At 37.1% G+C, this 22884-nt stretch overlaps 1 protein-coding gene across 10 annotated transcripts in view; it reads left to right on the top strand.

Annotated features, from left to right (window-relative positions):
* Positions 1–22884, top strand: part of CASK (calcium/calmodulin dependent serine protein kinase) — a 381795-nt gene that overhangs the window by 273564 nt on the left and 85347 nt on the right. For all 10 annotated transcript variants that reach the window (XM_058535677.1, XM_058535675.1, XM_058535673.1 and 7 more), the window contains one exon: positions 9858–9957. In XM_058535677.1, coding sequence (XP_058391660.1) covers positions 9858–9957 — 100 coding nt within the window. The remainder of the gene's footprint in view (positions 1–9857; positions 9958–22884) is intronic.

Genomic DNA, 22884 nt, shown 5'->3' with positions numbered 1-22884 from the left:
TCTAGATTACTCAATTTGTTGGCATATAGCTTTTCATAGTATCCTCTTATAATCCTTTGTATTTCTGTGGTATCCATTGTAATTTCTTCTCTTTCATTTCTGATTTTATTTATTTGAATCTTCTCTCTTTTTTTCTTAGTCTGGCTAAGGGTTTGTCACTTTTGTTTATCTTCTCAAAGAACCAGCTCTTAGTTTCTTTGATCCTTTCTATTGTTTTTTTAGTATCTATTTCATTTATTTCTGCTCTGATTTTTATTTCCTTCCTTCTACTGACTTTGGGCTTTGTTTGTTCTCCTTTTTCTAGTTCTTTTAGGTATAGAGTAAGATTGCTTATTTTGAGAATTTTCCTGTTTGTTAAGGTAGGTCTGTATTGCTGTGAATTTCCCTCGTAGTACCACTTTTGCTGTGTCCCATAAGAGTTGTGTTTTCATTTTCATTTGTCTTCAAGTATTTCTGATTTCTCCTTTGATTTCTTCATTGATCCAGTGGTTGTTCAGTAGCATGTTGTTTAGTCTTCACGTATTCGTGACTTTCCCAGCTTTTTTCTTGTATTTGATTTCTAGTTTCATACCACTGTGATCAGAAAAGATGCTTGATATGATTTCAATCTTCTTAAATTTATTGAGGCTTCCTTTGTTTCCCAACATATGGTCTATCTCTGAGAATGTTCCATGTGCACTTGAGAAGAATGCGTATTCTGCTGTTTTGGGATAGAACTAGGTCCGTCTGGTCTAGTGTTTCATTTAAGTCCACTGTTTCTTTGTTTCATTGTTGACTTTCTGTCTGGCTGATCTATCCATCGATGTAAGTGGGGTGTTGAAGTCCCTTACTATTATTGTGTTGCTGTCAGTTTCTCCCTTTAGGTCTGTTAATAGTTGTTTTATATGCTTTGGTGCTTCTGTGTTAGGTGCATATATATTAATAAGTGTTATGTCTTCTTGCTGGAATGTCCCTTTAATCATTATACTATACTCCTCTTTGTCTCTTGTTATCCTTTTTATCTTGAAGTCTGTTTTGCCTGATATAAGTACGGCTGCACTCACTTTCTTTTGCTTGGAGTATCATCTTCCATCCCTTCACTCTGAGCCTGTGTTTGTCTTTAGAGCTGAGATGTGTTTCCTGGAGGCAGCATATTGTTGGGTCTTCTTTTTTAATCCATCCAGCCACTCTGTGTCTTTTGATTGGTCAATTCAATCCATTTACATTTAAAGTGATTATTGATATACGAGGGCTTAAGACTGCCATTTTATCTTTTGTTTTCCAGTTGTTCTATGTTTCCGTTGTTTCTTTTCTCTTGTATTTCTGACTGCCATTTCAGTTTGGTTGTTTTCTGTGATGTTTTTCTCTATTTTCTCTTTATTTATGCTTTGTATCTCTCCTCTGATTTTTTGTTTTGTGGTTACCATGAGGTTTGTATAAAATATCTCATAGCTGAGTCCTTTTTCTGATAGCCTCTTATCTCCATTAGCCTATGCAGGTTCCATCCCTTTCCCCTTCCCCTTCTATGTTTTTTTGTCACAAATTCCTCTTTTTTGTGTGGTAAGTTTGCGAGCAAATTATGTTGGTTATAGTTATTTTTGATGCTTTCTTTCCCTGTATCTTTTATGTTATAATTGTTTACTAACCTATTCTAATATAGAGCTACAATTTTCTGATTCTGTCTATTTATCTCCTTGCTCAAGGTTTTATAAACCTTTGCTTTTTAGTTTCAGATAAGAGGGCTCCTTTCATTGTTTCTTGTAAGGAAGGTCTAGTGGTGATGAACTCCCTCAGCTTTTGTTTGTCTGGGAAAGCTTTTATTTTTCCATTATATCTGAAGGATAGTTTCGCCAGATAGAGTATTCTTGCCTGATAATTTTTGTCTTTCAGTATTTTGAATATATCATTCCACTCTGTCCTAGCCTGTAGGGTTTCTGCTGCGAAAACTGCTGAAAGCCTGATAGGGGTTCCTTTGTAGGTTGTTTTCTTCTGCCTTGCTGCCCTTAATATTTTTTCTTTATCATTAACTTTTGACAGTTTTAATATGCTTTGGAGAAGGTCTTTTTGCATTGAGGTAATTAGGAGTTGTGTTAGCTTCATGTGCTTGCATGTCCAGTTCCTTCCCCAGATTTGGGAAGTTCTCAGCTATTATTTCTTTGAAGAAGCTGTCTGCTCCTTTCTCCCTCTCTTCTCCTTCTGGGATACCTATAATCCTTATGTTACTTTTCCTAATTGAGTCGGATATTTCTCACAAAATTTCTTCATTTTTTAAAAATCTTAGTTCTCTCTCTGCCTCCACCTGACTCATTTTTTTAAAGATTTTATTTATTTATTTTTCCCCCCAAAGCCCCAGCAGACAGTTGCATGTCATAGCTGTACATCCTTATAGTTGCCGTACACGGGACGCGGCCTCAGCATGGCCGGAGAAGCGGTGCGTCGGTGCGTGCCCAGGATCCGAACCTGGGCCACCAGCAGCAGAGCACGCGCACTTAACCGCTAAGCCACAGGGCCGGCCCTCCACCTGACTCATTTTTAGGTTTCTATTCTCAACCTCACTAATTCTCTGCTCCATATGGTCGGCTCTAGTTTTAATGCTTTCTACATTATTTTTCATCTCATTTATTGTGTTCTTGATATCCAGAATTTGTTTGTTTTTTTTGTAGAGTCTCAATCTCTTTGGTGAAGTACTCCTGTTCATAATTTTATTCTTGAGCTCATTGAGTTGTCTTTCTGCTTCTGGTTGTATTTGAGAGCCTGCACTTTCCACCCTCCACTGCCTCTGCCAGGGGTGTTATCAGTGCCCTCCTTGTGCTGCTTGCGCCTCCGGGGTTGCTGGTACCTTCGCTTTAGTCTCAAGTGTCGCCACTGAGCTCACCAAGCTGTGAGCACTTCTACTGCTCCTGGGGTCACCGGAGTCTCATGTTCTCCCACTGGCTCTCCACGGGCTCTCCACAGGCTTGGGTGCTCCTGCCCCATGCACCACCTACACTGCTGCTTCTGGGTTATCTGGGAGTGCTGGCAGCACCTCTGCCAGGGACTCTGGGTTCATGGGTATCACTGTTGCTGTCAGGTGCCTGGGTTCTTCTATGCATCCCCCCACTGCTGGTAGAGCCGGTGTCAGGATGCCGCCTCAGGTCAGGGCACCCCACCCCCACCACTGCTGGTGGAGGGTGAGGGGGCCGGGTCGCTGGCTCTGCTCTGTCCCCTAAAGCCTCAGGGCATGTGTGCCACCCACCACAGCTGGGGGGTGGGGCAGGGGCCACAGCCTCTGATCACAAGCACTGGCACATGCTGGTGTGCACTGAAACCTCAGATGAGGGCACCTCGCCCCTGCCAGGGAAATTCATATTTTGGATGCTGTCCTCACTGTTGAAAAGACCAGTGCCACTGCCAGGGGAGGGGAAAGAGGCCAGGTCACTAGCTCCATTCTGTGTCCTGAATCCTCAGGATGTTTGCACCACCCACCACCTCTGGGAGGGGACAGGGCCAAGGCAGGAGTGCTGTGTTTGCCCTTGTAACCTGTAGTACCTGGGATGCACGCTGGTGTGAGGATCCACATTTTGGATCACCACTGCTAGAGGTAGGAGAGGGTGCTGTTCCCCTGGTTCCACTGCATCCTGGAGATCCAGCCCCCCCATCTTCAGATGTATAGATGGATGGATCACTCAGACATTCTGATGTGCTGTGTAGGGAGTCCTTTGTTGATCACTGAATGTCTGACTGGTTGTAACTTAAGGGGAGAGACAAAGGGAAGGGCTTGCTCCGCCATGATGCAGATGTCACTCCTAAGACTTTTGATCTCTATAAATAATTTGCCCTCCAAAAGGCTTATACCTATTTGGATAAATGTTTATATATTTTTAGTAGTTTTATTTATTTTTTTTTTGAGGAAGTTTGGCCCTGAGCTAACGTCTGTTGATAATCTTCCTCCTTTTTTCCATTTTTTTCCCCAAAGCCCCAGTAGATAGTTGTATGTCATAGTTGTACATCTTTCTAGTTGCTCTATGTGAGACGCTGCCTCAGCATGACTTGATGAGTGGTGCATAGGTCCACGCCTAGGATCTGAACCCACGAACCCCGGGCCGCCGAAGCAGAGCACATGAACTTAACCGCTACGCCACCGGGCTGGCCCCTAAGTTTTATTTTTGAGGTTGAACCTTTTTCTTGCTTTCTAAGTTTTGTGAAACTTTTTTGTGCCAGAATATAAAACGCTACTTATTTTACTTTGCTGAAATTTCAAGATTATTACTCTTTATTGGTTATAATAGCATCAATATTCAACAATCAGAAATTGTTTCTTTCCATATTCATACATTCATTTTGGCATTTAACCTCTTCAGCATGCTACAGGAGACAACATATCCCTAATGAGAAAATTATTGGACAATTACAAAGCATTAACATCATTTTAAGTCTTTATCTTTCAAACTGCAGATAAAAAAATTAATAGAACATTGCATGTGATTTGAATTATCACACACTTCTTTTTATTTTCCTTTCCTTATTTTATTTTACATCTGTGAATAATGATGGAAAATTTGTTTTCCCTATTTTGGTTACCAGACATTTCATTTGTTAGGGTTTTTTTCTCCTTTTTATTTCATACTGAGCTCTAGAATTTTAGTACTTCAGTTAAAAAAAATCCTCTAGAAACAATACTTCCTTTAATAAGCTACATAGGCCTGAGCATGGGACTAGATATGAGGATCATGTTTTCTCAAACTGAATATTAAGATGCATGAGATAGACTCTCTGATCTAGGCTATATGGAAAGTCTGTGCTCTATGAGTATATGTCTCTTAAGGAGGCATACCTGTACTCTAACCCTGGATGCCATCTATTTGAAGGAGTTACTGAGCAACAGGAGCAGAGGGAGGAGGGAAGGGGCTAGGGTGGGTATCTGTGAGTGTCCAATCTTGTCTATCTAGGAAAGAGGCTCAGGAGGGAATTTGTTCTAGAAATCATCCCCTTCACTCCATGAATTATTTCTACCTCTAGAAAGCAAATTTCCCTACAGTGAAGTATGTCAAAGAAATTCTGTATTAAATAGAAACAATATTCTATATTTGGGTAAGTTTATTGCAATTAGTTCAGGAAATAGTGAGTTGAATCCATGTCATTCAATTTAGAGAATAAAACCGTTTATTCCTTGTATATACAGAAAGTGAGGGAGATTTCTGATAACTTTCTACAGTTTTTCTTTATTGATTTTGCAAATTGCAAAGGTATAGCCTGCATACTTCTCTGACTTACCAGATGGTCTCTTGGGTTCCTGAACTTTGCAGAACTAGAAAAAGTTTATTTAGGAATGCTGTTTTCCAGTACTTGATAGAGCTGCACTATCCCATGCCATAGCTACTAGTGATATGTGGCTACTTAAATTTTAATTAATTAATATTAAATAAAATTTAAAATTTGATTTCTCAGTTGTACTAGCCACACTTCAAGTGCTCAATACCACATGTAGCTGATGGATACTATATTGGACAGTACAGGTATAGAACATTTCCATCAGCACAGAAAGTTCTACTGTACAGCACTGCTACCTGGAGTCTTGGCACCTCCAAGAGTAATGCTTACACCTAATTAGGCAGCACCTTTTGAGAGGTCAACCAGGAAGCTCTAATAGCCGCCTTTTGGCAAGCTTCCCCTTTCTCTTAATTCAACAAGAGCTAACTTAAGGGTTTGATCAAGGACCTTTGTGCCCTAATGAAAGCCAGCATTTACATGTAGTCCTTTCCTATAGCAAGGGTTTGTGCAGAGGCAGTAAGCACAGCAGTTGTGGCCTCCAGCTACTCAGAGCAATAAATCTGGTATTCAAAAGGCACCTTTGATTCTAAAAACTGAAAACTGTTATTCTGGTATGAACAGTTACATAAATAATAATTGAAATGATTTTGATCTTCCTATATTGATTTTTACAAAGTAATTAACTTCTGGTTCTAAAATATAGAATTTGTTGCTTCCTAACTTAGGCATTCTAGCTTTTGAAAGTTATGTGCATTAAAAGACCATCTTTACAAAATACTTTTACAAAGACCCAAAAGGATTCCTAAGCTATCTATTCCATGCAATTGTTCTGAAATATAGCCATATCTACTACACTTACAAGTCTCATTTTTAATCTTCTCCAGAGAAGAAAACACAGCCTCCTTTACTCATATATCCTGACTTACTGTTATGAAATTTCATGTTTTAGACCTGTGTTTAAGGTTATGTTTGAGTATCATGTATGTATAGGCTATGCTGACTAAACTGAATGATTACTTTGGTTGTGACTATATGGAAGGAGATTGGAAGTTCTGATTTAATCGATGGTCTCACCTCATTATCATCTAGGACCTAATTCTTACATGTAATCAACTCAAATCCTTTAACATTTCTACCTTGAAATGATTTTCTAGCCTTTTAGTCATGTCTGTTCAGCCTCAACCTCTCCAAGTTCTCCACTCTCTTTAGGGCTTTGAGTTCAGGGTTTTGAATCCTAATGAAATAGATGATCTTCTCTCGAATTCTGTGTCACACTTGTATTTGTATGTCCCTGTGATAGGTTTTGCCCCCTCTGTGATGGGTTTTGCCCCCTCAGTATATTACAGTATGACTGTGTGTTACCTTGCCACTTGGGTGCAAAGCCAATTATTCTACATCTCATACTTGTGTGTTTTGTATTTAGACTTTTTAAAATGTACCTGCCTGCTCTTGTGCCTCTCAAACTTCGTGGTGCTTGTTTCTGAACTCAGTTAGGGGGCACCAAAAAGGGAGTATTGGCTTTTGGCTGTTGTCTTTAAGTCAGCAATTCATCTGTGTTCAACTCTCCCTTCCTTACTTAAGGGAACTTTGTTGACTCCTTAAGTGCAATGAGCAGTTTAACTTAGCAGAAGTCTGAGCTAACCGTTTTCTTGTTTTCCAGTTCCTTAAATGAGATGCAGAATCATCTAGCTGGAATGTTCCTTTTTGATATTTGACATATTAACTATAATTATGATTGAGTTACGTATTAATCACTTGTAGTTTTCTTTTTCTTTGAGTTTAGAATCTTTCTAGGTTAATTTCCTTAGTAGAAAATTGCATCTTTAATATTAGTTATCTTAAAAGATTGTAAATAGTCTTCTTAACTCAAAATTGTTATGTTTCACTCTCAAAACATACTAAAGTATACCTTCTAAATTAAAGTAGATAGAAAATTTCTTTATCGAGGATTTAAACTGGGAAGTTTGAAGAACTACTTGTATAAGATCTGGTTTCATGTTGTTGTACCCACAGGCTCTTTAATAGCAATAATATAGTACAGGGGTTGGCAAACTACAACCTGGGGACCAAATCTGGCCCACCGCCTATTTTTATATATAAATTTTTATTGGAACACAGTGGTGTACATTCATGTACATCTTGTCTATAGCCACTTTCATACTACAATGGCAGAATTGAGTAGTTGCAACAGAGACGATATGCCTTGCAAGCCTAAAATATTTACTGTCTGGCCTGTTACAGAAAAACACTTTTGACCCCAGGTGTAGTTAAAAACTCTTGAACTGGGGAGAGTAATCAGAGGACCTCAATTCTGTCTACTCTTGATTCTATCTCTAAGTTGGCAGCAACCTTTAACAGATTGCTAACCCTCTCTGGACCTGTTTCCTCATCTGCAAAATGAGTCTCTTAGAATGAATCATCTCTAAAGTTGACTTTCAAACTCGAATAATATTCTATAAATCCATAAACTGTTTGGGAGCGATTTTGCTGTTTTACATAATAGCTTTGCATTTACTATTTGAACCACATGTAGTCACTGAGTTTAGAGAATTAAACAAAACTGCTAACCATAAGACAGATAAATTAGGAACTTACTACTGTTGTTTCAAAAGAATTTACCTCTCAGGGCTCTTTTAAATAGTGCTTTCCTAGTATAAGTATTTCTAGATCTTTGACTATAGTAGTAGCTAGAACAGGCCTTGAAACACAAAACTGACATATTAAGAGACTCAGTTGACCTTCATTTGGAAATAAAAATAAAGCATCTCTAAATTCTAGTTTTAGTGTGTAGGAAACATATGATTTCATATATAAAAATTCCAGTCCCACCCAGCTTTTAGGTAACATGTATAATATATAAAGTGAAATACACTTCTGCTATAGAAAGAAGAACTCAACATTCAGTACTATTTTTTCATTGTGGTAGCTGACCATAAAATTCCACTTAAGAACCTTTCATGCATTAACGCTGGACTTTTGGAAATCTAAAGAGTTGCCTGGAATGGTATCATCAAGATCACTTCTCTTTTTTTTGCTATTCGCTTTCTGCAGTCTATCTCTTTTTCAACTCATAGTTGTAGTAAGAAACCCTAACATGACCTTCCCCCCCAAAAATGAACCTTGTGTAAATGTATTTCTGTTACTGTTTTCATATATTTAATAAATGCCTACACACATAAAAGATTTATCTTTCTTTTCAGGAAAATCCAGGAGTTCAATATTTAAATTTTAGACTTAAACTACTTTAGACTTAAACTACGGAAGTGATTTGATACTTAGACTACCTAAATGAGCAATTCTACCTAGACCAACAAAAAGCTGTGCTCATGTTCTAGCTATATATTAGTAGAGTTGGTAATGATTTGCATTTACAAAATGCTTTACAGTTGGCAAAGCACTTTTATATACATATATGACTTTTGACAGTCTTGTAAGTTATGTCGATTTTAATATCCTCACTTACAGATGAGAAAACCTCAAAAGGTTAAATGATTAACTCAACTTGAGAAAACCTCAGGAGGTTAAATGACTAGCTCAACTAGCATCATGTAGCCGGAAAGTGGCAGAGCCACAGAACACACCCACATATTCTGACCTATACCTAATACTCACAGAATTGAACACTTTTACAAAATAACTTTTATCATTCTTCTTGTTACTGAAACAACAACTCCCGACCTTTTTCCACCCAATAGTCTTAAGGGATATCATGCACTCAGTATGACAGTGATTCTCAACTAGGACTCAGGAGAGGCTATGCATGTGGTTTAAGAGTCACGCGTAGAGCCAGCCCTGATGACCTAGTGGTTAAAGTTTGGCACTCATCGCTTCGGCGGCCCGGGTTCACTTCCCAGTCACGGAACCACACCACCCATCTGTCAGTTGCCATGCTGTGGCAGCAGCTCACATAGAAGAACTAGAACGACTTACAACTATGATATACAACCATGTACGGGGGCTTTGGGGAGGAAAAAAAAAGAGAGAGAGAGGAAGATGAGCAACAGATGTTAGCTCGGGGTGAATCTTTCCCTGCCAAAAAAAAAAAAGTCATGTGTAGTTGATTCTGCTGTGTGGCCTGATTGAGAATTACAGTACAAGAGTAGCACACAGTCATTGTTAACAACAAAAAGAAAGAGGAAAAAAAGATTAAAAAAAGAAAAATGACTTATATTTCTACTTCCCAGAGATAATTAATACTATTAACATTTTGGTATATGTTCAGTCTTTTATATCTATATTAACCTTTTTTTTTTTCAAAAATGATATCATACGATAGATTATTTTAAAACCGTTTTAATGTAATTCATCATAAGCATCTTCCCGTTTCATTAAACGTCCTCCTGCAGCATCATTTTATAGTGACTGCAGAATATCCCATTGTGTGGTACATGTTTAAGTTGAAGACGTAAATGGTTTCATATACTTTTGCAATCCCCAACAGTGTTATTCTGGTATATGCACATGTGATTTATTTAAAGGAATCCAAAATTACTTAAAAGCTATCTCTCTTCTAGCTATCATCTCCTATATATTTGACTTTCTGAATAATCCTTAAGTAACCATTTGTCAGTTAACTTTATTATATTTATGTAGTTGTTTTAATATATTTTTTCATCTCTTTGCTTTAGGGTGCAGTACTAGCAGCTGTGTCGAGTCACAAATTTAACTCATTCTATGGGGATCCCCCTGAAGAGTTGCCAGATTTCTCTGAAGACCCTACCTCCTCAGGTAATTGGATCATTCATTCATTCATTCACCAGTGTGAATCATTTGGTGTCTACATCCTTTCTCTTCCATTATGAATAAACTTTCTCTATGAATCTTAGTCAGATCCTCCAAGAGATTCTAAGGAAGTTTGTCAGCAAACCAAATCCCATCCACGTGTGTCTGGTTCCTTTTAATTTTAATACCAGAGTTGCTTTCCCCTACTGCTCCAAAACCAACGTTGCAGTTTTTTTTGTTTTTTTTTTTACCTCAGAAATACTTCTTCCCCTTTCCCTACTCCAGACCCAAGATTGCACTTCATCCAATCTAATGTTGTAGTCAGTCTTTTTGGATCTTCCTGATTACCTTCTACCTCAACAGAAACTTCTGATGTGAGATTTTTCCCCACGTTAGCTGTAGCAGATCAGACTTGGAGACAACACTGCTTTTAATTGAATCTTTCAATGTAAAGCTGTCTTGTGAGTTATCTCTTAAAACAATTAAGTTCTCTTTTTGTGAAGTCTCTAACACATGTATAAGCACTCAAGGGAGAAGAACATAGAAGAAGAGTTAGCTATTTTGATTAAATGTATATAGGTACTCCTGAAAAAACCCACTAGTGTTCACAAAATTATTTTATAAAGTGCTCAGATTTCCATCTTACCAGTGAGGTATTCTCAAAGATTATTTACTAAAAATCCATAGGATCCATTTATATGTATATGTAAATGTATGTATGTGTGTGTTATAATAGTTTTTCATTTTCATTCATGTATTTTTTTGTACACTTATGCATCATATGTCCACTGGCCTCAGCTTTTCTTCCTTCTTTCTTTAGAGTCACTCAGTATTTGTCACATGGTTGACTTTGTTTTGCGCTGGTGATCTGAATTTTGTACTCTTGGACTGGCTCATTCAATATTCGTGTATTATCATTGGAATCAAGGCTCAGGTCCTTCCTAAAGCATGAGTTGTTTATCATTCACAGTTAGTAATATAGGAAAAATGGATGTGCTATTACTTCTTTTATGTTGGAACCATGAGCGTTTGTCAGTATTTATGCTTCTTTTTTTTTCTCTCCCCAAAGCCCCAGTAGATAGTTGCATATCACAGTTGCACATCCTTCTAGTTGCTGTATGTGGGATGCGGCCTCAGCATGGCCGGAGAAGCGGTGCGGCGGTGCGCACCCGGGATCCAAACCCGGGCCGCCAGCAGCGGAGCGCGCGCACTTAACCGCTAAGCCACGGGGCCAGCCCTTTATGCTTCTTCCTTCCTCTGTTATACACATATGTGCACATACATGCTCCCGTACACACACACACACACACACACACACAGTTTCTTACCGATTGGTATATGCTTATACCTTGTGCAAAATAACAGGATCAAGTTTCCCGTTCCAGCAGTTATATTGTTCCTTGTTTTGACCTTTACCAATTGGGATGTGAATCTTCCTCTTTTGAGTGAAGGTGATTTCCAAAAACATTCAGAAATGAGAATCTTACAGAAGAGACTCTCTGAGAAGAAGGCCTTGCTTTTTTCCTCTTATGCTGACTCGGTAATAATCCAGAGCCCTTACCACATGAAAGGCAAGGCCATAGTATGTTTATAGGTATGTTCCTCAGTGCTACCTGTTGTTTCGTGTCTGTGTTTTTTCTTCCAGTCCATTTTGTTCCCTCCATCGGTAGCTTTTTGTTATTGTTTGTTAGCTTGAACCTCTTTCTTCTCTCCTCACGCTCAGATTACAGTTGACTCTCGCTAGGGGGAGTGGATCCAGTAATGGTTTTATGTTGTACTGTGACTTCATGATATACTTGGGATACTTGGGATATATTTAGAGATTTTAGGTCAAGATCTCTAATACCATTTTCATGTTTAGAAATAGGCCTAGAGAGCAGGATGGTCCTTGCAACAGCTTCATAGACCTAATCGTTAATGTTGCCCCTTAATATCTACCTCTGTTTAGTCTTAAATGTTCCTTTCTGTGAAGAGTTGGATTTTTCTTTTAGGGAAAGGAATTGTCTGTAGTTATAGACATGCTTATTTTCTATTAAGTACGTTTTTATTGCCCAATATTTTCTGTTTTTCAGTACAATCTCTAAATGATATGGTTGAAAAAGTTTCTGATTATAGTACTTGCTTTGTAAACAAAAAAGAAATTGCTTACACTGTCTTGCAGTTAGCCTGCAAGCCCTCAAATTAGTTGTTCACAATTTAAATATTTATTTATTTATTTATTTATTTAGTGTGTGTATGTGAGGAAGATCAGTCCTGAGCTAACATCCATGCCAATCCTCCTCTTTTTGCTGAGGAAGACTGGCTCTGAGCTACCATCCGTGCCCATCTTCCTCCACTTTATATGGGACACCACCACAGCATGGCCTGACAAGCAGTGTGTCGGTGTATGCCCGGGATCTGAACCCGGGCCGCCAGCAGCAGAGCGTGCGCACTTAACCGCCACACCGGGGGGCTGGCCCAGTTGTTCACAATTTAGCATTCCTTCTTGCTTCCCTTTCCTGCAGTCGCACTCTATTGTTTTGTCTTTTTTTTTAATTTCTAGATCTTAATGCTCTTGTGAGCAGTATATATCTCATTTGACATGCTAAATGTCTATCTCTAAAATATTTTTAAATGGCACTGTCTAGCTGCTACAAATAAAAGATAGAATACTTATTACGCAATGTATATATCTGATTATCTGCCCTAAATGAAGACGAAATTTTTATACACTCGGAAGTCAAAGACAAAGGAAAATTTTGAAGAAAATTCTAATATTTTCCTAAATTTCACATGGCTATCAGGAATTATTCATATGTTCCTAAAATTAATTTTTAATACTAAGCCATTTAAAGGGAGGCATTATACTATTATTATTAGCATTATTTATCAAATGGCTTTCTGCCACAAATTTTCTTTTCTGCAACCAACAGTAATGGTGTATGGTTTGTTGCAGAAAGCCTATTATATATTTTATCTGGACTCACATAAAAGCTTTACCCCTTCATAAATTAACACATCTATATTTTCATTTTTTTATTTCATTTTTTAAAATAATTTCATTAATTTTCAAGCCTAAATTCTTCTCTATTTAATTCTAATCCTTAAATTCTGCATCATTTATTTTAAGTTCCCAACATTATCCTTTCCAGTGTCTTTCTCTTTAAATTTGCATGAGTTTGTTTTACAGTATAAAACACAAAACACTTTTTATCATTACCTGAAAGTTCTTCCAAGCCCATGGAAAAAAGAAAAATGTTCATAGAGCGCGCGCTTGTAGTAGGGTGGGGATGAGGGGGCAGGGAAGGAGGGGTTAGAGAGAGAACAGTGTAAGGTCACCAACTGCCCTTTCTTGAGATGGACATCTTTAGATAATGCCTTTTTTATTCTTTCTATGAAATGATAATAAATGGTAGGTAGTTAGATTTTTTTAATGACTGCTTGACAAAATTAAAAGCTGGCAATCCTATTTTCGTCCCCCTAAAATTCTTTTTAAAACTACAATTTAAAAATGAATTTAAAACAAATCAGTTTCCCAATTTGTCGCCTAAAGAAGACTCTGACATTTTTAGATATGCTGTTTACATTGTAAAACAATTTTTATATAAGAGATTTCTTTCTATATTGATTATTGAAATTAGTTTATTATACATTCACTAGAATTTGTTGAGTTTAATTTTATGATAAACAGTGCATTGTTGCTTTGCTACTTAATAATCCAAAGTGGAAATATTCTGTTCTCATATTTCAAATCAGAGAAGTCAGAATGAGAACCCAGTGTGTTGATGACTGAAGTCCTAAGCAGTCCCAGTGATTGTGCTCATGGAACACAAGGGCTCACTTTGGGCTCAGCTAGGGGACCATGTTTCTTGTGGCTCATCTACTGGGCCCAACTGTGGCTTGATAACCTGCTTGCTCTAAAATCATACTGTTTGTTGTTTGTCCATATGCTGCCTTCCTCCTAGGACTTCTAGCAGCAGAAAGTAGGTATCCCTTTGTTTTCCTCTAAGGTTTATCTTTTATGCAAAAGTGTTTGGCTTTGCATGGTTCGTAATCAGCTTGACTTTTTCCTTGGCTGTTTGTGTTTAGATGTTTAATTATGAATTTTAACACTGCCTGATCATAAAATAAAAACTTGAATATACTGATTTCCCGGGACATTGTTATACAAATAATATTAACTTCTCACTTCTTTCATAAGGGGAAAAAGAGGCAGTGTTAAAATTTTAATTGCACTTAATATTATTTCACATCTGAATTTCGAGCACAAATACATTAATTCTGGGAAGAGGGTAACATTTTATTTTATAGTTTGTTTTCAAGAAAACTTTCAGGGTAAGTGAATTTTCCTTTGACAATTACATAATCTATAAGCGGTTTTTATTACTCTGTCACTGACTCTATTTTCAGTTTATTAATGTGGAGCTGTGAAATAAACTCCTGAATTTATGTCTCTTGACAACTTTTACCATCAGAAAGAATATTTATAAACAATAATATAATGGCTAGGTTTTAATTACAAAGGGATGTAACTTGAGTATGTGAGAATATTCAAGAAAAAAATATGTAAGAAATTACACACAGATGAGTACAAGGAAAACCAAAGCAATCTAAATAAGATGGGTGGATTGTATCAATCAGTATTCTGGTTGTGATATTATACTATAGTCTTGTAAAATGTTACCAATGGGGAAACTGAGCAAAGTATACAGGGGATCTCTGTATTATTTCTTACAACTGCATATGAATCTACAATTATCTCAATAATAATTTCAATTAAAACAATAGAATAAACCTTTACCTCAGTGTTGTGCTTGCTGGGGGGCGGAATATATGAGACAAAGATAAATTAGAAAATCTGGATGCTAATAATTGAATTCATTGTCACATTTTCTTGCATCAGTTACTGGCAGCTCAAATTGCAGCTGATTTAATATAAAAATCTCACAGTATATTAGTTATCTGTTGCTGTGTAATGAATAACCTCAAAGCAGCATTTATCATCTCACAGTTTCTATGGGTCAGGAATCTGGGTCTGGCTTAGCTGAGTGCCTCTGGCTCAAGATCTCTCCTGAGATTGCAGTCAAGCTGTTGTCCAGAGCAGCAATCTCATCTGAAAGCCCAACTGCGGGGGGAATCCTCTTCCAAGCTCACTCACATGGTTGTTGGCAGGCTTCGGTTCCTCACTGGCTGTTGGGCCTCTCCATAGAGCTGCTCATAACATAGAAGCTTGCTTCCGCCAACATGATGATCAAAGAGGGAGGGCAAAAGTAAGAGAGCACCCAAGGCAGAAGCCACAGTCTTTATGACCTAATCTCAGAACTGACATCCTATCACTTCTGCCCTATTCTGTTCATTACAAGTAAGTTAGTAAGTCTAGCCCACACTCCAGGAAAGGGATTGATTATACAAGGATGTGAATACCAGGAAAAAGGAATCTTGGAGGTCATCTTAGAGGCTGCCCACCATACTCTTGTTTCTCCAGATTTAGCACCCGTCTCTTTTTTTGTTTTTTTTTTAAATCAGACCTATCGTGTCATTTGGGAATGAAAGCATCTTGGAGGTATTAAGTAGTGCTTTTCCTTATTTGTAAAGATTTATATGAATGGGCACTTAACAACCAGCAGAATGTTATTTAAAGCACTTTGACAAATTTGTGCCCAATGATGTTGCTATTCAGAAACAGACTATTTTAACAAGCATAATGGCATTAGAATTATAGCATCTGTGCTCTGACAGAATACATTTGCAGAGTTTGCTTCTTTTAACTAATAAATTTTGAGGCATCTGCACTATAATCTACACATAAAGAATCTAAAGCATTTATCACCATGTATAAGTTTTCGTAACTTGAATTGGATATAGCACAAATGCTTAAGTCCAAAATCCAGTTTCCATTATAGGATTCACTATTGCTTATAACTTGATTGATAACCAGAATTTGCTTTGTACAGTGGAAATAAAAGCTATTGTCCAGGGAGTAGGGGTATAAGGAAGTGATTGACTGCAAAGGGCCAAGAGGGGAACTTTTTTGGAGTGATGAAATTGTATCCTTAAATTGGTGAATTTTAACTTAATAAATTATACCTTAGTAAGCAGATTTTTTTAATACACTATTGTGCTTGCAAGGAGGGCTTTGATTGAGTGGGTGATATGAATGTGTGCATAGTGATTCAGTGTTATATAACAGAGATTGCTGATATAATAGGAAAGAGGTTGTTGATAACTTTAGGAGAGGGTAGACTAGATTCAGATGCTGAATTTGCTCAGTGATATTGGGTTTTATAGCTATACATATAATTTTTTAAATACACACATACAAATCTTTGTTGCTGAAATAACTGCATACATGGGTCTATGCAGTTTTCAGATATATGCATTGTGTACATTTATCAAAACTCATTGAATGGTACAAAGATTTGTGTATTTCACTCTATGTAAGTGTTACCTGAGAGAGAGAGACGAGTATTAAAATCTATGCTGAAGTGTTTAGGGGTGAAGTGTGCTGGTGTTGATCACTCTACCACTTATTTTGAAATGAATAAAACATAAAATGAATTGATGGATGGATAGATGTGTGATAAAGCAAATATCGCAAACTGTTAACAACTGTAGAATCTAGGTAGTGAGTGCAATTCTTTCAACTTTATATAGGTTTGAAATTTCTCATAGTAAAAAAGGAGGCAATGGTTTTAAGACAGACTTGGGCTACTTGGACACTGAGAACTTTTTAGTTTAAACATTCTACTATTTATTTTTCTGTCCTCCTTTCAGGTTATTTTTACTCAGTCAACTTTTTTATGAGATTTTTCCACTCTTGTAATGCAATTGTTCTAGACTCAAAAACTTTTTATTGACCTTAAAAGCGTATTCCTCTCTAAAGAAATGGGCTCAGAAAACATTTTTTTTATTGATGTTTTAATGGTTTCTAACATTGTGAAATTTTGGGTTGTACATTTTTGTTTGTCCATCACCCCATATATGACTCCCTTCACCCCTTGTGCCCACCCCCCACCCCCACTTCCCGGGTAACCACAGTCCAGTTTTCTCTGTCCATGTGTTGGTTTATATTCCACATATGAGTGAGATCATACAGTGTTTGTCTTTCTCTTTCTGGCTTATTTCACTTAACATAATACACTCCAGGCCCATCCATGTTGTTGCAAATGGGACGATTTTGTCTTTTTTTATGGCTGAGTAGTATTCCATTGTATATATATACCACATTTTCTTAATCCAATCGTCAGTCGAGGGACACTTAGGTTGCTTCCACTTCTTGGCTATGGTGAATAATGCTGCAATGAACATAGGGGTGCATAAGCCTCTTTGGATTGTTGATTTCAGGTGCGTTGGATAGATTCCCAGTAGTGGGATGGCTGGATCATAGGGCATCTCTATTTTTAATTCTTTGAGGAATCTCCATACCGTTTTCCATAGAGGCTGCGCCAATTTGCATTCCCACCAGCTGTGTATGAGGGTTCCTGTTTCTCCACATCCTCTCCAACATTTGTTGTTTTTTGTCTTGGTGATTATAGCCATTCTAACGGGCATGAGGTGGTATCTTAGTGTTGTTTTGATTTGCATTTCCCTGATGATTAGTGATGTTGAGCATCTTTTCATGTGCCTATTGGCCATCTGTATATCTTCCTTGGAGAAGTGTCTGTTCATTTCCTCTGCCCATTTTTTGATCGGGTTGTTTGTTTTTTTGTTGTTCAATTGTGTGAGTTCTTTATATATTATGGAGATCAACCCCTTGTCAGATGTATGTTTTGCAAATATTCTCTCCCAGCTGGTTGGTTGTTTGTTCATCTTGATTCTGGTTTCATTTGTCTTATAAAAGCTCTTTAGTCTGATAAAGTCCCACTTGTTTATTTAGAAAACATTTTTAAACAGTTGACATATTTATGCTTTTTTGATTATTGTTTCATAATCGTAGCAGAAAACTTTTGAGAAACTTGTTTGTATTAGTGAGATTCTTAGAAAAAGTAGAAATGTTCAAAGTTAAGATGTATAAAATTATCAACCTAATTTTTAGATACAAACTTGATTACCAAATTAATTGTGCAAAAATTAAAGTAACATACTATTCTGAAGGCAGAGTTTGATTACTTTCTAATAAATTTATCATTGTGAAAGTTTGGACCAAGGCCTAAGAAAATAAACCTTGTATGGTAAATAAAATTGAGATTAAAGAGAGAATAGAAATTGGATCTCATCTCATTACCAAATGCAAATTATTCAGGTGCCTTGCTGAGGGTGAAACATGGTTTCAGGAGGGCCTGGTCTGTAGGGGAAGGACTAGGTGTCAGAGACCTGGGTTCTAGGACTTGCTCTTCTGCTCACTGCTGTGGCCCTGGGGTCATTTAACCCTGCTGAGCCTCTGATTTTTCACATATAAAAACACTTGCCTACAGGACTGGGTTATTGTGGAATCACATAAGATAATAACTGTAAGAGAACTTCAGAAATTATAAACTGTTATACAAATATGAGTATTAAAATAATTTTCATTATGACTTTAAGGAAACAGCACTGTAAAGTAAGCTGTTTTCTATGGTTATTTTGTTATAATACTTTATATTCTTCAGAATTTGCTCAGCAAAAATAATTTTAACTGAACACATTTTATTGTGTCTTTTGGTACAAAGCACTCTGCAAAGTGCAGTCAGGAATACAAAAGTGAATAGGATACCTACAGTCCTACCAGTAAATAAATTACCCTCTGAGGTGAACTCATGTACTATTTATTGATCGATTTTTTTTCAAGACAGTTACAAGTTTATTCAGAGGTTTTATAGAAAAAAACATCCTTTTCATTTTTTGAGAAAAGTGAATCGTTCTTTCGGATATGTCAGTATTGATCAACAAAATAAATACTAGTAGCAGCTTAAGAGCATGTGTGTGTGTATTGTTGTGTTGTGTTGTATTAATTATTACTTCTGCCTCAGTGTTTAAAGCAAAAAGCAATGGAAGAGCCCCAGAAATATTTTTGTGTACGTTTATATTTTATAATGAATTGAAAAATTACGGGACTTTTTGATGGACTTTGTATTGAACTGCAGATATAAATTATACACATCTGTCAGACGAAGAATGTGTTCTGTGGTTCTTCTGGTCATGCCCAAAGAAAGAAGTAATGGAACTAGAAGAGGTGTCAATGGAAGGTGTTAAAATGATAAAGGGTGAAGAAAGATTTTGAAGTTAGACTAAAAATATATGTTTATTCAATTTGAAAAGATGAAGGGGAAATGGAATAAAAACTGTAATTTTCCCACCTAATTACAGAAACTTAAAATTAGGGGCACTTTTCAGAGCTTGAAATAGGCAATTTGAGTACAGCTATGGAAATGCTTCCTTTCGTGATTGAAAACCCACAAAGTTAACTCATTGGGTACAAGATAAGACTAAATCAGTTCAAAAGTGGTGACAGTCTAAGGAGGTTAAATAGACCTGTTGACCTGGTGGGTCTTGCCTACTGGAAACACGGGCTAGCAGATGCCTTTGTGCTTTCCATCAAAACATCCACTGGGTTTGTCAAAGCAGATTAGACCCTAGGTGGTCTTGAATTCCTGTTCATCTACCTCCTCTCTAAGGCTATCCCAGCTCCTCTCTAGGCAGCCTATTTCTGTGCCACTTTGTTTTTATTTCTTCTATATTGTTTACTTCAGGGTATAGTATGTCTACTTCACACACCAGCCTGAGAGCCCCTTCCTTGAGCCCAAGGATCATACCTGTTTTCTCTGAAGCCCCTGCCTAGCACCTGGCATAAAGCAGGAATGTTCAATAAAGATTTTGGTTATTGTCTGACCCGATAGTGTTCGAGTTCTTTTCTAACCTCCATATCCATGTGTAAATCATACATAGCTGTTGTTGAAGGTTCCTCCTATGTTTCCTAGTATGACCACTTAATGTAGTAAGTCAGGCAGAGCATAGACTTCAGAGCCAGACACACCAGGGTTCAGTCCTGGCTCCACCACTTCTAGCTGTAACCTGCCTTGACCTCTTCGAACCTTAGTTCCCTATCTAGAAAGGTCGGGTAATATATCTACCTTACTGCATGTTCTGAGGATGTGCCTGGCACATGATAAACACTTAAGAATCGGGAGCTGCTGTTATTACAGTCATGCAGTATGTAACGATGGGGATACATTCTGAGAAATGTGGTGTTAGGCAATTTCGCCATTGTGGGAACATCATAGAGTGTACTGAAGGGGAACAAAATTTGCCACCCCAAAATGTATCTCTTTAACATGAGGATTATTTTAGGCTGATTATTTTTAAGAAACGAAAGACTCAGAAAGTTTTTCTTGTTACCTCCCCCTTAACTGCCTAAAAGGATTCAGATTAAAAACCCTGTCTCAGGAAGCAAGCTATCACCTTAGCTATAACATGGACTAGGTGGTAGACAGGGAGGAACCTAGAAAAGCTCGTTTGTTGGGCTCCTCTCTGTATTCTTTTGTTTCTGTGTTGCCAAACACTTGTTTTCCACATGTTTGCTCCTTTTCACCTACCTGTGAATTGCCTTCCTTCCCTTTGAAGTCCCTGACTCCCCCCCCAACCCAACATCTTCTTTTGTCTTTAGCCAAGGATGGTATTTATAGTGAAAGCTTTGGCCATTTTGTCAAGTTAACTTGGTTTTCCTGGGTTTCTCCCACGTTTACATGTTATTAAACTTTTGTTTCTTTTTCTCCTGTTAGTCTGTCTCATGTCAGTTTAATTCTTAGACCAACCGGAAGAACCCAGAAGCATAGATGAAAATTTCTTCCTCTCCTACAGTACTTACACAAACTTAGATGGTATAGCCTACTACACACCTAGGCTATATGGTGATGTTCTTATGGGACCACCATCATATATGTGATCCATCATTGACCAAAACGTCATTATGTGACACATGACTGTATTATGTTTCTTTAGTACTTAATTAATTCAGTGCATGCTTTGTGGATCTTATAAAATGAATCAAATATAGATGTGCCTTAAGGACCTCACAGCACAGAAAACAAGAGTGAACAAGTGCACACATAGGGTAACTCATAGAGTCTGCTGGTGGGACAGGAGCTTTGGGAGTTCACAGACCAAAAAATTATACATCCCTGGTCTGGTATAGCCAAAATTGCTTCCCAGTAGTTAGACTTGCCGTCTCATTATTTGCTATATACAAGGTTTTATTTTAATCTTATAGTGGTAATAAACTGCTACCTAGATTATATATCAGCATAAGGGATGCTGGATAGAGACAATAAAAACTACATAAGATTCCACTAAGATAACTGAGTGAAAATGATAATTGGGTTTCTGTGGTGTCTGTTTAATTTTTTTAATATACAAAAAAAAAATTTCATTAGTATTTTTGTTATTATAGTTTCGTAAGTCCAGAAGTTTAGAACTGGCTTTAGTAACTTTGTAAACCTGCTATCGTTTAATTCTGCTGTTGATGATGTGCTGGGGTCAGGGGTTCAGTGGGACATTTGGGACTAATTTCTTCACATCATCTCTTACTTTCCAAGGCTTTCAATAAGGGATGACGAGAGAGCTGGCTTTGACCTAATTTCCAGAGTTTTTTTTCCTATTCAGCACAAAGTAAAAGTCCTGAGAAGAGCAGGTAGAAGGAAGTGGATTAGGTTAATACCTTTTCAGGAACAGCAGGAGAAATGAGGACTGATTTCTGCCTTGTACCTTTTTTATCCCACTTAATATCCACTTAATGTTTTCAGTGAAAGAATACCAATAGCCTGGTAGGTGTAATTATTCAAAATCAAAAAGTATCTACAGTCCCTTCAACAGATGAATAGTCAAACTGTAGTACATCCATGCCATGGAATACTACCCAGCAATAAAAAGGATTAAACTAGTGATACACACAACAACCTGGATGAATCTCCATAGAATTATGCTGGGTCAAAAAAGCCAATCCCAGACTATACTGTATAGTTTCATTTATATAGCATCCTTGAAATGACAAAATTATAGAAATGGAGAACAGATGAGTAGTTGCCAGAGATTAGGAGAAGGTAGAGTAGGAGGGAAATGAGTGTGGCTATAAAAGGGCAACATGAAGGATCCTTGTGGTGATGGAAATATTCTGTAGATTGACTGTATCAATGTCAATATCCCGGTTGTGATGTTGTATGACAGTTTTGCAATTGGGGGAAACTGGGTGAAAGGTACATGAGATCTCTCTGTATTATTTCTTACAACTGCATGTGAATCTACAATTATCTTGTAATAAAAAATCAAATTTAAAAAAAGCCACAGTAATTTCAATGTGGATAACCACTTGATTTGTAGCTTAAGCCCCAAATCTTAAACATAATTAAATAGTACTATAAAAAGCAGTTGCTTATATAGCAACTTTTTTTTCTGTTGTAGAAAACTTGGAACATATGGACAAGAACAGAATGAAGTATAAATAGGAAAATAAAGATAACTACTGTTACCCTTTTGGTGTATTTCATTGTTTTTTTTTCCTGAGTTTGTATATATTTTTTTTCAGTCATAATTGGGAATATACAGTTTATATGGTTTTGCATTTTGCTTTTTTGAATTTTATATCCTGAGGATTTCTCTGTCTTTAAAATTCTTCAAAAACAATTTTCATTTGCTTATATATTCCATTATATGGATGTTCTATAATTTATGTAATCATTCTCTAATTATCCTTAATACATAAATCTTTTTCTACATTTCCTATTTTTTTCCTTAAGGTAGGTTTTGTAAATGGAATTACTGAATGAAAGTACATGAACATTTTTAAGGCTCTTTGATATATGTTACCAGATTGCCCTCTGGAAAAGTGGTACTAATTTACATTCTCACCAAGCAGTGCTTGCGAATGGATGAGATCCAAGACCCAGAAGTAATTAGAAACAGCATAGAGTTCCAGAACAGAAAGGTTCAAGATTTTTATTGTTATCTAAAGCAGGTTTTCTCAGCCTCAGTACTATTAGCATT

This window comes from Diceros bicornis, chromosome X, assembly GCF_020826845.1.
Source record: "Diceros bicornis minor isolate mBicDic1 chromosome X, mDicBic1.mat.cur, whole genome shotgun sequence".
Taxonomy (NCBI): Eukaryota; Metazoa; Chordata; class Mammalia; order Perissodactyla; family Rhinocerotidae; genus Diceros; species Diceros bicornis.
This window is presented reverse-complemented; position numbering and strand designations above follow the sequence as displayed.